Source organism: Bos javanicus, chromosome 2 (assembly GCF_032452875.1).
Source record: "Bos javanicus breed banteng chromosome 2, ARS-OSU_banteng_1.0, whole genome shotgun sequence".
Taxonomy (NCBI): domain Eukaryota; kingdom Metazoa; phylum Chordata; class Mammalia; order Artiodactyla; family Bovidae; genus Bos; species Bos javanicus.
In genome coordinates, this window is record NC_083869.1 from 73,386,483 (window position 1) to 73,403,477 (window position 16,995).

The 16,995-nt window shown below is 44.4% G+C and overlaps 1 protein-coding gene across 18 annotated transcripts in view; it reads right to left on the reverse strand.

Annotated features, from left to right (window-relative positions):
- Positions 1-16,995, reverse strand: part of CLASP1 (cytoplasmic linker associated protein 1) — a 273,353-nt gene that overhangs the window by 228,386 nt on the left and 27,972 nt on the right. For all 18 annotated transcript variants that reach the window (XM_061440036.1, XM_061440038.1, XM_061440042.1 and 15 more), the window contains one exon: positions 5,507-5,985. In XM_061440036.1, coding sequence (XP_061296020.1) covers positions 5,507-5,701 — 195 coding nt within the window. In that variant the 5' untranslated portion in view covers positions 5,702-5,985. Of the gene's footprint in view, positions 1-5,506; positions 5,986-16,995 lie in introns of those variants that run through there.

Consider the following 16,995-nt stretch of genomic DNA (forward strand, 5'->3'; position numbering starts at 1 on the left):
AAAAGGAACAGCCTCTGAGAAGCCTCATCACTGTGGCAGCACCAAGCAGAGAGCCAGAAACAGAAGTCACTTAATCTGAATCCAATCATCCTTTCTGGCTCTTCTCTCAAGGACACCAGGGGGAAAATTAAAACCTCAATGAAAGTCAAGGTTCTAGAGATAGGCAAGGGGCACAGAGGAGCCTCTCTTATCTGTTAGCACCCTCCCCTCAGGCCAGAAAGGGCACCTGAACCAGGGCAGTGGTCATACTGTGCTCCACAGAGCAGCTATAAAAGAGACGAAACTTTCTACAGTCTATACTGAGACAGTGCTGCTAGACACGAATGAACAAGAAGGAAGAGAAGTCACTCTGAATTTGCAATTCACTCCTTTTGATCCTTTCTGGTCCCATTTAACCCCATCTTTCCATCAAGGCCTCTCCAACTTTATAGATTCCTTACAGTCCTACCTTTAGACCACTAAGACCATTAGGGGAGAGATTAAGGAAGCCCTCAGTTAAAAGAGATCCTACAAATTTCAAGTCAGCATGGCCTGGGCCTTGAGACAACAATGCCCTGGGCTAGAGTCCGCATGTATCAGATTTAGACAGAGTGAGGCTGCCCAGCACTGGCCCAGCATTCCACTGTGAGGAAGGGACCGTGCCTGGCCTATCTTTCCCCCAGGGATACCCAGCCCTCAAGGCACTATCCACACAGGATCAGTGCTTAATTCACTTCAGTCACTGCATGAAACTTAGGTTCAAGGCCCAGAAACCTTGATTACTAGCTCTGTCATCTTGATCAAGTTACCTGATTTATCTGTACATCAATGTTCTCATTTGTTAAATGAATATACCAAGATCCATCTCATCTTGTGATAATAAGTTAAAAATGAACACATATTTAGCGTAACTACTGGTACTGGTGGCTCAGACGGTAAAGAATCTGCCTGCAATGCAGGAAACCCGGGTTCAATCCCTGGGTTGGGAAGACCCCCTGGAGAAGGGAATGGCTACCCACTCCAGTATTCTTGCCTGGAGAATCCCATGGACAGAGGAGCCTGGCAGGCTACAGTCTGTAGAGTTGGACACAACTGAGCATACACACACACACACACACACACACACACACACACACACACACAATCTAGAAAAGAAGTCTCATAAACAAATAAAGACTCCATCTCTTCCGTGTTTCCCACAGTCACTGTGACATCACAAAGGACTTACAAAGTCCACACAGTGACACCCTGGATTGGGGATGGGGGTGAAAAGCATCCCCACAGTGTAGTCCTGGGGTGTTCCAGCTGTATGAGGACAGTATTTAAATAACCAATTACTCATTCCCCAAGATGACCCAACAACATCCAAAGCCAACTGTAGGGGCTCCTGGGCACGATCAGCCTCCTCGACTTTCCCTGAGTTCAGATGGAACAGTTGCTAATCCAGGAAGGGAAGGGATGCAGAGACAAGGGAGGAGCGGCCAAGAAACACAGTGCAGCCCTGAGGCAAGGTCCTGGTTCCACCTCTGGGACATATAGTTTTAGGGGGCAGAAGCCTGCTGTGCCTCTTTTGCCAAGCAAAGCAACAACGCTATTCTTTTCTACTTCACCCAAAACTCTGTCTCTGAGATTCAATCTGGTACCAGTGCACAGAGGCTGATTTCAGCGAAGTCAGCTCACAGTAATCAGTGACAGGTTAACAGAACATATACTGACCCTAAAATGAGTCTGCATGAAAGAGCCAGAAAAGCTTCCTAAAATATCATATAAGATGCTCCAAAAGCAAACTGAGTTCTATCAAAATGATGGCTTCCCCTATTCCCAAATTAGGTACAAATTATAAGGCTCACTCTTCTCGCAAATGAATCACGAACAGTTCCCACCAGTGAGGAAAGTATCTACACACCGCAGGCACTCAGTGCCTCAGTCAGTGCCGGGGCTCGTAAACTACGGTCCAGGGGCCGCCGACCTCCATCTGTTTGTGTAAATTAAGTCTTGCTGGAACACAGCTACCGCCACTCACAAACACATTATCTGGGGCTGCTTTTGCATTTACAATGGCCCAAACAAGTTAAATATTTACAAGAAGACCACAGGGCCCACCAAGCCTAAAACATTTACCATGTGATCTTTAAGAAAGTTTGCTGACCTCTATTCTAATGAAAGAAACACTGGCTAGGAAATCAGAGTCCTACATTTAAATCCCAGTTCCATGATCACAAAGAGAAATTATCTCGTTAATTCTCAGTAATTTCCGTGACCTCATGTATAAAATCAGGATACCACATCTACCTTGCAGGAATGTTATGAAGATTAAATGAGATATTAAATGCATATGGTAAATAAGCAAGAATCAGTAGCTGTTAAACCTTAATCAAAACCAGGTACAAACCTGTCTACCACATTAATACTCAAAGGTAACGTGATCCAGGCTCCAGCAAACTATTTTTTAAAATAAGACAGTATGTTGGCATTCATCACATTCTCTTACTAGGAAAAGGAATAACAATACCTAAGTGTTATCATTTTGGAAGGTCAAAAGTGCTTCTCTTTTCCCCTTATCTTTTTAGTTCTGAATTTAAAAAGAAAAAAACAAATGTCAAGAAGCCAAGCTTCAGAGAATTGCCTATTACAAAGTGAATCCCTTCAAATAAAACCTGAAGTGTACTTCAGGCTCTGACTAAGTAATCTCAATCCATGATTAAGGAAAAAAAAAAAAAACAGCTGTAGGTCCCTTAAAAATACACTTCCAGATTTCAGTAAAGCAACCAGGAAAATTTGCCAAGAATGCCCCTAAATTCCTGAGTTCACGCAGGGAACTAGGATGTGCTGAGCACCTGCAGTGTTTCAGGTTCTGGGCTTTAGGTGTGAACAAGGCACATGGTCACCACACTTAAGAGACCTTACAGACCAGAGGGGTGCTCAGCACTAGGTAAGATCAGAACCACACGACGTGGCCTTGACGCCAAAGCCATCAGTATGAAGTCAAACAAGCTATCAGAGATTGAGGCTCCTGAGTGAAGACCTAGTCAAACACCTGCCCTGCACAGACAGGTAAAATGACTTGTCCATGACCACATGCAAATCAGCAGCAAACCCTGTTTTCCTTTCCTTCCCAGAGCTGTCTTTCTTGGAAATTACTTCACAAAGGTTCTCAAGTCTTAATCTTTCACTCCACTGTGACCCTACAATTCCTATTATGAATAATCAACCCAGTCTTCAAAACCTCTGGGTTCCTCTAGACAGTTTTACTACTCTCTTCTGTCTTCCCACCAATTCTGTGCATCTTTATTACTGCTTCCCTGATAGCTCAGCTGGTAAAGAATCCACCTGCAATGCAGGAGACCTGGGTTCGATCCCTGGGTTGGGAAGATCCCACGGAGAAGGAAACTGGCAAACCCCTCCAGTGTCCTTGCCTGGAAGATCCCATGAACAAAGGAGCCTGGCGGGCTGCAGTCCATTGGGTCTCAAAAGAGCTGGGCACGACTGAGCGACTAACACTTTCTTTCACTTTATTACTGCACACGCAACACTGATTGTAACCATTCACTCATATATCCTTACCCACCACTCCCAGACTACGAGTTTAGTGACGACAGAAACCAAGTCTTGACACTGTCAATGTCTGAAAGCTGATTATGTGGCTGGCATATAATAACTGTATGCATGCATGCTAAGTCACTTCAGTCATGACCGACTCTGCAACCCCATGGACAGCAGCCCATCGGGTTCCTCTGCCCATAGGATTCTCCAGGCAAGGATACCGGAGTGAGCTGCCATTTCCTTCTCCGTAATAACTGTATATTCACTCTCATTTAGTGCATCTAATAACTTTCCCACGTTATGGATGAGGAAACTCAGGCCCAGGGAGGTTAAGAAAGCTCCCTGTACAGCAAACCTGTGGGTTACTTATTTAACATCCATGTACCTCTGCCCCTTGCCTCGCCTCCTTCTTCCTAGCAGGAGTCTGGTACCCAACCCCTCCACACAGCCACAGGTTTGGCTCAGGGGAGGCTGAACCCCTTCATGAGACCAGGAGGTGAAGCGTGATGGCTGAAGGCCACTGTGGACATCTGTCCATTCCCAGTTATGCAGCAATGTAATGTAAAAAAGTCTGCTGGGGAGCTTCAGAGAAGGTTTCCTCCCAAGTAAAAGACATAAGCAGTCACTCTTCTTCCCTAGCAATTGCTTTAACTATGTGGACTTCTTAAGTTTTTAAAGGCAATTACTCAATCTCCTTATGCAAACTTTAAGTCAACTAAGTCGGCATTCAGTCACTCTGAGCCAGAAGCATCCTAATTTGCACACAGAAAGGGTGACTTCACAGACCTCAGAGACGTCACTAGTCTACCGCACCCTTGCCCTCTGCAACACTCCCACCACCCAGCACCAACACAGAGCAGGTTAAGAGGTACTTACTAAAGTCAGCTAAATGAATAAACAGATGAATGAAACAGACAAAATTTAAGCTCAACTTTCAAAGTCAAGGAAGGTAAACTTTATGTCCAGTTCTAAATGAAATATTAGGGACCGAGGTAAACACCCTTAATAAATCTAAAGCCTGCTGACTCTTAGATAAGATCAAGATTCAATGTAATTGGAAAACAAAGTCTATATTAGAGCAAATAAAGAAATCCTGTAAGCAGCCGTTATAAGTCCATACGTGTCAGAAGACTGGTACAATGAAAAAAAAATCACAGAAGGTCCTGTGTCTGGAAGCCCCTTTGTCTGTAAGGTCTATAGCACCTATTAGCAACCATGCCAACAGCCCGCTCTGTCTTCCATCTCAACCTAGATCCAAAGGGGCCAGCTTCTTAACACACTAAAGGCTGGGGAGGGGGACGAGGGGGAGAAATGACACCCCTTCAGCACTTCAAGTCCAGTCCAGTTTTCCTTCATGAAAACTCAATCTTTGAATGGCAACAAGGTTCACAACTCATTTGCGTCATAGGACCCTGTCTGCTCCCTTCCCACCCACCAAGGGCACCTGAGGAGTCCTGACCTTTGGAACCTGAAGGATACCCTCCAGGCCATCACAAACAGGTCTCAGGAGAGTCCTTGGCAAACCATACTATTGCTGGCCAGGTACCTGGGCCGACTTCAAAATAGGAGCCTGAAGGTAAGAAGCCCTCATCCTACTGCCAATCCCCATCCCCAACCCCAAGAAAATCAATGAGGCCACTTGTTATTCACAAAGAGCCACTCACTGCAAGACATGATAGTCACTTTAACTTCAAGGCTTCAAATACTTGCACCTTTTCCACATAAAAGCCTCTCTTTATCTGGTCACAGGGCCATCTCTCAGTGCACTGAAGAATAAGGGTGTTTTGATCCCCAACAAAAATCAAAGAAAACTCTACTTGCTCTAGAATGAAATGTCCAAAAGCCACAACGTGACTGAGTGTCTTAGTGGAAACCAAGGGATCAATCATGCTGATGGCTCTCAAAGGACTCTTCAAAGGACCCATTTTGACCCCCGCTAGGTAGCCCAGCCACCTAGAAGAGCATCCTCTTGCACACGGCTTACCTTATAATTGCTAGAGTTCACCCAAGAGGTAGCGAGTCCGTCCACAAGTTTGTCTAACATGGTCTGGTCATGCTCGAGGTCGGCAGACTTCTGTTTGTCTGAGAAATAGTCTATCAGTTCTTGGCCAACCTGCAGTCGTTTCCCCACATCCTTCTGCAGCACCTGTGCCAGGCAGGCCTCCATGCGAGGCTCCATGGCGGAATTCCAATCCAGAGCCGCAGAAGCTAGAGGGCGATGGGGGTGACGCCCTCCCCGTGAGCGGCCCCCGGAGGCGGCCTCTTTGTTTGCTGAAGGTTACTAAGAGCCTGTGTGTCAAAGATGCAATCCGAGGAATGGCAGCAATGCACCATGTGTGGCTGAAGAGCAGCTGGGAGGATATTAAAAGTCCAATTTAAATAACTAGTAGAGGAGAAAGGAATGAGTGGCAGAGTGACGCTCTCCTCCTGGGTCTGAAATACTTCATAATTCAGCAGTCCATTCTGAAAAGCAAGAGAAGAGAAAAACACATCAGCACAGATAACAAAACGCTCAAATGTTGGGAAACATTTAATCATAGACAAAGCATTCGCGCTGCAGCATCGTTTATAAGCACAAGTGGAGCGAGAAGCATGAACACTTGGCAAACATGTCAGAATAACATAATTATTATTTATATCAGGAAGAACGTCGAAGCCCAAAGCAAAGAACCAATGAGCTTCACAGTTGGTGGGTTGAGGTTTTTCACAATTTTCCAGCTTTAAATGCACCAGTCAGAAGAGCAAGCTTTTGCTTCAGCTGGATGATTTATGTGTACCTTAAATTCTGGTCCCCACCAAAAACCAAACACCACTGTGTCTGAGTCCCTGTATGTACTGTAGCCTGTCTCTCAGCTTCCTACAATCCAAGTGCAGGAAGTGAGGCAGGCTCCACAGAAACAGCACTGACCAAACTGGCTGGCCCAGTAACAACAATCAAAGTCAAAGGCGACACCTACACCTGCTCAGCAGCTTTACAAAGGGCGAGCAGGTAGTGGTCCCTGCCTCCTCCTCCAGAGAAGTGACCAACAGGGAGAAGGGGAGAGGCTCACACTCTGACCACATTGTTGACACAGTGTTCTCCACGGGCAGAAGCACCAACTGGGCCTGGTGTTTTGCTACAGAATTAGGAGACCTCAAAACCACCCTCGGCATAGCACAACTCAAACGATGTGAGGAGGTACCAAAGTCATTTTTACTAGACAGGCTGAATGGGCAGACTATTTAATCTACAGCTCCTGGAACAACTGTACATGTTTATTTTTTCAACGTCTTTTCTCAATTCCTAACCCAAGAAGATGCACAGAAAACCAATCTTCAAGATGCAGAAACCCTAACACTGTACTAAACAGAAATGTTCTTCACACCAACAGTCAGTGTGAACTCTCAGGGGTTCAGCAGGTAAATCTGATCTTATAAATCAAGTGACTGAAATTCAGGGCAGGGTAACTCTTCCAGTCTGTGCACAAGGTTTTTATCCCTTCCTGTCACCCACCCCACCTCCACTCTCAGCAAAAAACCACAGTGCTCTTTCCAAGTCCTAGAATGAGAGATGAGTCAAGTCATCCAATGAGGAAAACACTCCTGCAAAGTCCCTAGCCCCTGATTACCCGTTTTCTGCTTTCCTTCCAATCAAGAAGCCTTGATGTCTCACGTGGCAGTCCTTCCTTAAGTGGAGGAGATATCGCTTTCCAGTCATGTCCATGCCATGGAACTTGTCCTTCCGTCACAGGAAAGGTCTTCATATATAGCAAAGCAGCCATTACCCTTCACTCCAATTTTCAGTCCAAACAAAATACCCCCACTTCCTTAATCAGCTCCCATGTCAGACTAATGAAAAGATATCAGCAATACATGAAAACTGGAGAAACCAATAGAACCTTTTCTTTCCGGGCCCAATATTCGCCAAGAAGCTAGTTAAGGTCAAGACTGGTAGATTAAAAATGGTTGCAAAGGCTTTGCTGTTCCTCCTCCATCGAGACGGAATCTCATCCTCCCCAGTGACCCTGGGATGAGTCCTGAGACTTGCTCTGGCCAGTGGGAAATCAGAGACGGCAGAAATGAACTAAGATTTGACCCCGGAGCGTGCGTGACTGCCATGCTGTGAGGAAGCTGGTCTAGCCTCCTGAGCACAAGAAGCCATTAGAGGAGAACCAACTCGCTCCAAACAGCAGCCCGCAGCAACCACCAGACATGGGAGTGAGTCCATGGGGGACCACTCAGCATTACCAGTCACCGTCTGACTGCAGATACACAAATACATCTAAGGAGACAAAAGCCACCTGGTCAAACCACAGAATGATGAGAAACTGTTCACTCATACTTTAAGCCATCCAATTTGTGGTGCTCTGTTACACCAGCAGATAATTGATCACTCCTTATTCCTCTAAACATCTTTCATTCTCGGTGAAAAGAATTTCATATCCCTTACTTCTTCAAAGGGCCCAAAATCAGCAGACACTAACCAGTAATGACAGTGACGATATCAGTTTTGAGCATCAACATGAGGGGTCAGGCTCTATGCCAAGATGATTTATACAGTTTATCTCTGATTCTCCAACCACTTCCATAAAGTAGGCATTAACACATCCCTATTTTACAGGTGGGGAAAATGAGGCAAAGGTAAGTGATTTTCCAAGGTTGCATAGCCGGAAGTCTCCCTTTCCTACCTTCAAATCCTTGTTATTACAAGTCTGGCCTAGTTCTGTCCCAACTCAGAGAAAGGAGGTTAGACTTGATGGTGAGCTGGGAAGCAACAGGCCAGATAGCAAAGTCTCCACTCCCAGGAGAGGAAGGAGCCCATGCTCTTTCCCGTTATTTTTAAAAATACGTATTATAAATTTTATTTAAAAAAAATACATATTATATAAAAACTTCACCTTCAGCTGGAATTCCATATGATTTCTAACAAGTAAGTATATGCTTCTTGAGAGTAGTTATGCAGTAAAGGTTTACCACACTCAGAAGCAGGTCACAAACTCCTGTGTATGAAATCCACAGAATGACACTGGAAGCCCCAAAGCATTAAGCAAACTGGGTCCTCTTTGTTCTTTTTCTTTAATTAAAAAAAAAAAGTAATGGGTGATCCTCTCTTGCACAAAAGTGCAAGACCTCTCTCCCCTACTCCCATCCCCCGGCCACATTTCCCCACCTAAAAGCAAAAGGTGTTGCTAACTTCCCGTGCCTTCCTTCACAGGTATTTTTAGCTACCCAACAAATAAGTACACGTGTTCTCCCTCTGCACCCCCAGGAAGAGTTTCTTAAGTATTTACAGTTACATCATAAGAAGCAGCACAATTCTGCCACAGGCCAACAGAAAGAACTTAAAAAATACCAGCTTCAACAAGAATGAAACACACAGCAGGACAGCCTGATGTAAGGGACACGTGTCAGACAGCCTCCAGTCTTGACTCTGCACTTCCAGGGTGGCAATGGGGAGATGAGTGGCTCCATATTCATCAAATAAGATTCAAGATCAGAAAAGCTTGCACAGGGCATTTAAAAATATATATATATATATAGCTCTCTCTTGAACCTCTTTCTTATAGCTACTACTCTGTGGCACTTAGGTCACCACCAGAAAGGAGTGAAGACAATGGAGGGTGGGGCAGAGAACAAAAATCAGCTGTGAGCTCTGAACTTCCAAGTCTACTACAGGCTTCTCCATAAGAGAAGTTAAAAAAGGTAGTAGGGCCATTTTCACTAGTGACTTAGAACAGTAACAAGTTGACATTTCTTACAAGTCTATGATAGGCTGGGCTCAGCAGGAGGTTCTTCTGCTAATCTTACCTGGGATCACTCAGGTAGCTGCTGCTGTCTGCCAGCCTGACTGAGGCTGAAGAGTCTACAATGGCATCACCTACATGTCTGAGGCAATGACGCTGGCTGTTGGCTGGACCTCTTGCCGCACGTGATCTCTAACAACCCAGTAATATAGTCTGTAGTTCAGTACATGTGGTTGGAGCATTCCAAGATGGCAAAGGGAAGACTGCCAGGCCTCACAAGGCCCAGGAGGCAGAACCTGCAATTCACTTCTGCCACAGTCCACTGTCAAAGCAAGTCACAAGGCCAGCCCAAAATAAAAGTGTGAGGAAATGGATTTTACCAGTTAACAGGAGCCTCAAAAGAGTGCAGCAATGTGTTTCAATCTTACACGTGCAGTCTGTAGACATTTGTACAATGAATACCTGAATGAGGTAAATACATTTATCTTCTTTGGTTACCCATCATCTTGATTACTTTTATTTACTCAACAATTTATGATACATCACATCTTACCACAGTAGAAACATCTACTTCTGCTTCATTGACTATGCCAAAGCCTTTGACCATGTGGATCACAACAAACTATGGAAAATTCTTCAAGAGATGGGAATACCAGACCACCTGACCTGCCTCCTGAGAAATCTATATGCAGGTCAGGAAGCAACAGTTAGAACTGGACATGGAACAACAGACTGGGTCCAAATCAGGAAAGGAGTACATCAAGGCTGTATATTGTCACCCTGCTTATTTAACTTACATGCAGAATACATCATGTGAAATGCCAGGCTGGATGAAGCACAAGCTGGAATCAAGATTGCCAGAAGAAATATCAACAACCTCAGATATACAGATGACATCACCCTTATGGCAGAAAACGAAGAGGAACTGAAGAGCCTCTTGATGAAAGTAAAAGAAGAGAATGAAACAGTTGGCTTGAAACTCAACATTCAGAAAACGAAGATCATGGCATCCAGTCCCATCAGTTCATGGCAAATATATGGGGAAGCAATGGAAACAGTGACAGATTCTATTTTGGGGGGCTCCAAAATCACTCCAGATGGTGACTGCAGCCATGAAATTAAAGACGCTTACTCCTTGGAAGAAAATTATGACCAATCTAGACAGCATATTAAAAAGCAGAGACATTATTTTGCCAACAAAGGTCTGTCTAGTCAAAGCTATGGTTTTTCCAGTAGTCATGTATGGATGCGAGAGATGGACTATAAAGAAAGCTGAGTGCCTAAGAATTGATGCTTTTGAACTGTACTGTTGGAGAAGACTCTTGAGAGTCCCTTGGACTGCAAGGAGATCCAACCAGTCCATCCTAAGGGAAATCAGTCCTGAATATTCACTGGAAGTACTGATGCTGAAGCTGAAGCTCCAATACTTTGGCCACCTGATGCGAAGAGCTAACTCATTGGAAAAGACCCTGATGCTGGGGAAGATTGAAGACAGGACCATAAGGGGATGATAGAGGATGAGATGGTTGGATGGCATCACCGACTCAACGGACATAAGTTTGAGTAAACTCTGGGAGTTGGTGATGGACAGGGAGGCCTGGCATGCTGCAGTCCATGGGGTCGCAAAGAGTTGGACATGACTGAGTGGCTGAACTGAACTGAACCACAGAAGATACAAAAGAAATAACTATAATCTATGACTTGACTTGAAAATACTTCCAACTTACTTGGAGAGAACAAGATATACACACTCACAAAAAGCTTGTCAGTGTAAGAATTCAACACACACAGGATACATAGAAGACTTCACAGACAGAATGCCATACTGCCACATAAGGGCTATGAGTAAGTACTATAATCACTTAGGGAAGGGATAGATCAAGAAAGCCTGGAAGACCATGTCAAAACCATTTACACAAGGCTCAACTGGAGCTCTGTCTTGAAACGTGGACAGGATGTCACACATCAGTTAAGGCACTTGAGCAGGGAAAAAACATAAGCAAGTGAGGGAGGTGGGAACCTGTGAATGGCTGAGGGGAGAAGTGCGGTGACAGAGACAGCGAGACACCTGTAAGGAATGGGCAGGCATTATTTCCCACTTTGAAGACAAAGAAATGAAGCTTAAGCGACTTCACTGGTGGTCCAGTGGCTAAGCATCTGCACTCCCAATGCAGGAGGGCCTGGGTTCAATTCCTGGTCAGGGAACAGGATCCCACATGCCACAGCTAAGCCCAAGCACTGCAACTGCTGAGCCTACATACTCTAGAGCCATGTACTGTAACAAAGACCCAGTGCAGCCAAAGCGAACAGCTTTTTTAAAAAAAGAAAAGAGTAATGTAGCTTAGAGGGGAATTCCCTGGTGGTCCAGTGGTTAGGACTCTGAGCTTTCACTGCCAGGGCCCAAGTTCAATCCCTGGTCAGGGAACTAAGGTCCTGTAAGCCACTGTGGCGTGTGCTGCCAACAACAACAACAACAACAACAACAAAAATACACCCAAAAAATCTTTGCCCAAAATTTAAAAGCTAATAACTATCAGGCAGTAACTGAACACCAGATCTGCCTGGCCCTAAAGTTAGTAATATTTTCATTATACTATGATAGTATACTACTGTGTCACTAAAAGTCCACAGCACGGGTACTTAAGAACTTAAAATATGAAAATGTTAGATAGTTATAGCATATGGAGCATGAGAAGTAGAGGATTAAGAAACAAGAAATCATATTACAAAGCACTCAGGAAGCTGTAATGAAATAATATTCTAAATCACAGCACAGAACTACAATGTAATATTTCCAGCACCAGTGAATCAATAAACACATCAAAAGTCTCCCTGGCAGAATCAGAGAAAGCAGACAGCATACCTGACAAGCCAACTCTGAAAGCCAGAAATGAGCAGAATTTATTCACACTCATCAAAAGCAGCTGTTTCCATCAATAAGACAACCTTCTGCACTATAACAATCTACAATTTCAACCCGCTGTGGACTTATACAGACGTCCCAGGCAAGCCTCTCTCCCCTGGGCCGATCTGCACCCCACTTGCCAGCAGCCACAAGGTCACTCAGTGAGCTGACACATGTACGAGGCTAACTGCAGGAAAGCAGAGTCAAGGCTGCAAGGAGGTCGTTGCCTCAAAGGACAAAAAGACAGAAATACAGATTACGGTGGCACGGTATGGATAGCCCTAAACCAGAGGCCTGAAGAAGGTGCTCGGTGGCAGAGAAGGAGGAGACACTGATTGAGGGAATCCAACTGGGTGTTCCAGGACAGGACCTGCCCCGCACACCAGGCAGTTGGGCAGCCACTCCCCGGGGCCCAGCTTCCACGCCTGGGCCCACATAGATGCTCCTCACCCAGAGCACACGGAGCCTCCAGCCTCCCTGCCTCCTACCTCAGCTCCTCTCATTTCTGTACTGACTGCACCCTCCTAGGGCTGACGACATCCCTCCTTCCAGCTTTCTGCTCTCTATAGCAGCACATCTTCCTGCCTCTCAGTCCCTTACCACGTGATCCTCCTTCCCCACCACAACTGCCCATCCCTCCAGCTCTTCTGTTCAAGGGCACTGCCTCAACCTCGTTAATCAGATAAACTTCTCAATCTCACTCCCCTTTGAGGCTGGATTAAACTCCACGTGGGCGTTAATAGCATGGCACTACCCTCCACTGTCTCTCTCTCTGTAGTAGCTGCCTAGTAATCCCAAACCTTGGGTGAATCGATGCTCTGAAGCAGCTGCCTTCTCAGGCCTTCAGGGGTGACCATGTGGAAGAGAACACACACATATCCAACCAGTCTGGTTTTAATTGATCATCTCAAAATTCAGAAAGGCCCTGATCACCAGCAACATTCCCACTCACATTCTCTGGGAAGCCTGTTTGCCTTTTTCTCTACAAGCACCCATCTACCCTATCCTACCCTGCAGCTCTCTCCCGACAGCCTCACCTCCTACTCCATTGGTAAAGTAGACAGGACCAGACAACTGAGATCTTCACCAGCAAATCAGGACAGCCACCAGCATCTCCTCTGATAATGGGACAACGCTCGTGTTTTGCCTTCTCAACCTTTTCAGTTGCCTGCTCTCCAGCATCTGCAAGCTCTCCTCGGTCGGCTCCCTCCCAGCAGCTGAGACTCTCTAAATCATCCGTCTTTAACAGGCCCTCTTGAGCTCACAGGCCTTCCATCAGGGACACCAGAAAGAGTGAAGCCCCTTTAAGCAGATTTCTGCCCCTTTAATCCCGCTCCACCAGCGAGCTGCACAGAGGCACTTCCTGTTCACCCCTTGGACCTCTCCTCGGGTTTCCCCTTGTCAGTATCACCAGTGACTGCCCTGCTGGCAGATCCCAGTAATACTTTCCTCTTCTTCACTAACTCCACCTCTCAGAGGCATCCCAAAGCTGACCACTCCTTCCTTCTGAAAAATTTTCCATTTTCATGAAAACAAATGAGCACTGCCTTGCTGTGACTCCTCTGGCTGAGCACCTACTCAAGTTTCTGTAATCATCTTTGTCTCTCTCCCAGAGCTCTGGTGAGCAGCTCAGTCCAAAGCCTCTCCCCTTTTCACTTGGCTCACCCCAAAATAATGTGCATCCATTTCCATAAAAACTTTTAAAGCCTATAGAATTGATGACTCCCAAATTTGAATGCCTGGGTCAAATATCTCTGAACACCAGGCTCAGGCACTGGCCTCTTTTCAGTTCCAAACTCTCTACCACTTCAGAGCCTTCACTCTGTTTGTGTGGCTGCGCCGGGTCTTGGTTGCGGCATGCAGAGTGGGATCTTTATTTGTAGCATGCCAAATCTCAGTTGCAGCACTGGAACTCTTAGCTGCAGCATGTGGGATCTTTTTCCCTGAAACAGGGATTGAATCTGGTATCCCTGCATTGGGAAGCACTGGACCACCAGCGAAGTTCCAGGGCCTTCGGTCTCGCTGGTCCTTCTGCCTGAAACACAGTCCTGATGCCTATATTGCCCAGTCACCTCAGCTTCAATGTTACCTCCTCAGTAAGTCGTTTAATGACCACTCTAGGGGGTCCCTTACCACTGCATCCTGTCCTCTTCCTTCAAAGCACTCACAACAAGTTAAAATTTATCATATGTCTATTTATCTATTTGCTGGCTGATCTTCCCACAGGACTGTCAAGCCTTATAAATGAGGGGATCTTGTTTATTTTGTTAACCTAATGCCTACAACTATGTCTGGTACAAACAGAGCACTCAAGAAGTAGTTGTTGAATGAATAAAGTCTGCTTGAGTTGAAAATCAAAAGAAAATACTCATTGGCAACCATTAACTGAATTCAGTTTCTTCTTGGGGAATGGGAGGTGGGGGGCTTGGGAGAATGCAAAAAACATTTCAGATAAAAGGAATGCGTAAATATATGTGGACAAAGCACACAGACACAAAAATGGCAGACTGTGGCCTATTCAAAAGAAAAGAAGCAATTTGGAAAAGCCAAAGCACTGGTTCCCAACCTGTAAACACTAATGACGCTGCCCCTAAGGTGAGAGATGGAGTGATTAAAATGCTGTCTGAGATTTTAATTTAGTTCAGACACAAACTATGACTTATCCACAAGCTAAGTATTCCTAGCCATATTTTCAAACTTATGTACATGCAGTTATGAATCTTTAAATGCAAAAATAATGTAAAAGTATTTCTAAATTCTTACTTTGAGCCTGATAATTTTTCTCAACTAACAGATACCAGAAATCCCACTTCCACAGAGCTGGACACTGAAAAGAGTTCTTATTCTCAGAAAGTCTGGCGCTGAGCAGACAAGGCCCAGCAGCCAACTGGGCACCAAAGGTCAACAGTGTTGTGGCTTTCAGGGAGCTCTGCATATGTCATCTTGGAAATGCAAAATCAGGAGACTCTGGGTGAGCATACATTTATTGGAAAGATCATTAAAATCTGGAATTACTCAAGTTATCACAAGATTACTCTGTGAGAGGAAAAAAAAATCTTGTTGAACTCCCTTCTCCCTCCCTCCCTCTCTCACTCACCCCAGAGTGAACACTAATTAACTACAGAGAAGTCATGACAAAAGAACAACTCTAATATATGATGTAAACGCCCAAAAGCGAATAAAAGGATGAAGTTCAATATTAAAAGGGAAGGTCATATGAACAGAAATAAATAATTAATGTTGGCTAATTTCTGGTACTAGGATTTTTTCTTTGTACTTTTCTGTACTTTCTAAATTTTTTCTACGAGTAATACAGAAAATATATGCTACTTTTATAATTACAAAGAGAGAAATATTATTCAAAAATGAGGCATTACCATTTGATACTGAAGGAAAATCTCCCTTTCAGTATTACTGTGTCTGAGTCTTTGTGACCCTATGGACTATAGCCCACCAGGCTCCTCTGTCTATGGGATCTTCCAGACAAGGATATTGGAGTGGGTTGCCATGTCCTTCTCCAGTTCAGTATTACAGAATATAATATATAACTGTCAATGAAGCGTAAAACAAGAAGTTTTAAATTCCCAAGAAGATGGAACTGGTGGATTAGTTACTTCCACAAATTATGTGGTTAAAAACTACATAATGGAAGAGACAGAAAGTACAGAAATTAAAAAAAAAAAAGGCAGCTCCACTACTACACATTACTACACATGCTGTGCTCTGCTTAGTCGCTTAGCTGTGTCCGACTCTGCGACCCCACGGACTACAGCCCACCAGGCTCCTCTGTCCATGGGGATTCTCCAGGCAAGAGTACTGGAGTGGGCTGCCATGCCCTCCACACATTACTGTATATATACTATTAAAAAATAGAAGAAAATAAACACTGCACAAGAATGATTACTACCTGCCTTCACTAATATTTTAAGGAGGTAATTTTTTACAAATTTTTCAGATAGTTTAAGTATTTTTTTCTGTGAACTACAGAAGGAGAACATAGTTTTACTTTTTGTTTCTCCTCTGGTTGATAATGAGAAGAATTGCTTCTATTCTAACCCTCAAAACTTCCTCAAAGGTGAAACAAGATGGACAAACACTGAAAATTGCTGAAGCATGTTGATAGTACATGAGAATATGTTACACCATTCGCTCCACTTTTGAACATGTTTAAAATTATCAGAAATTTTTAAAAATCGAAAATACTTTAATTTCTTCAAAAGAATTGTAAAGCTGAAGTCTATGTGGGAAAAAAATACCTGCATAAAAGTAGTAATTAAACAAGTCTAGGATATGAAACTGCATTGCTATGCTATGCTATGCTATGCTAAGTCACTTCAGTCGTGTCCGACTCTGTGTGACCCCATAGATGGCAGCCCACCAAGCTCCCCCGTCCCTGGGATTCTCCAGGCAAGAATACTGGAGTGGATTGCCATTTCCTTCTCCAATGCATGAAAGTGAAAAGTGAAAGTGAAGTTGCTCAGTCATGTCCGACTCTTAGCGACCCCATGGACTGCAGCCTAACAGGCTCCTCCGTCCATGGGATTTTCCAAGCAAGAGTACTGGAGTGGGGTGCCACTGCCTTCTCCGGAAACTGCATTATATATACAGTTATACATATAGCATATACAATGTACAGTATGGCATTTATATACATATAATATGACATAGCCTACATGTGAAACAATTACAGGAAAAAAAATAGAGTACGTAAAAGATTAACATGTAACCTCTGAGTAACAGGTTTACGTGAGTTTATCTCCTATTTTTTAGTAACTTCCTCTACTTTTCATATTTTCTATAAAGAAAAAGGCAAACATTTTAAGAGTGTTAAACAGAAAAGCAGTT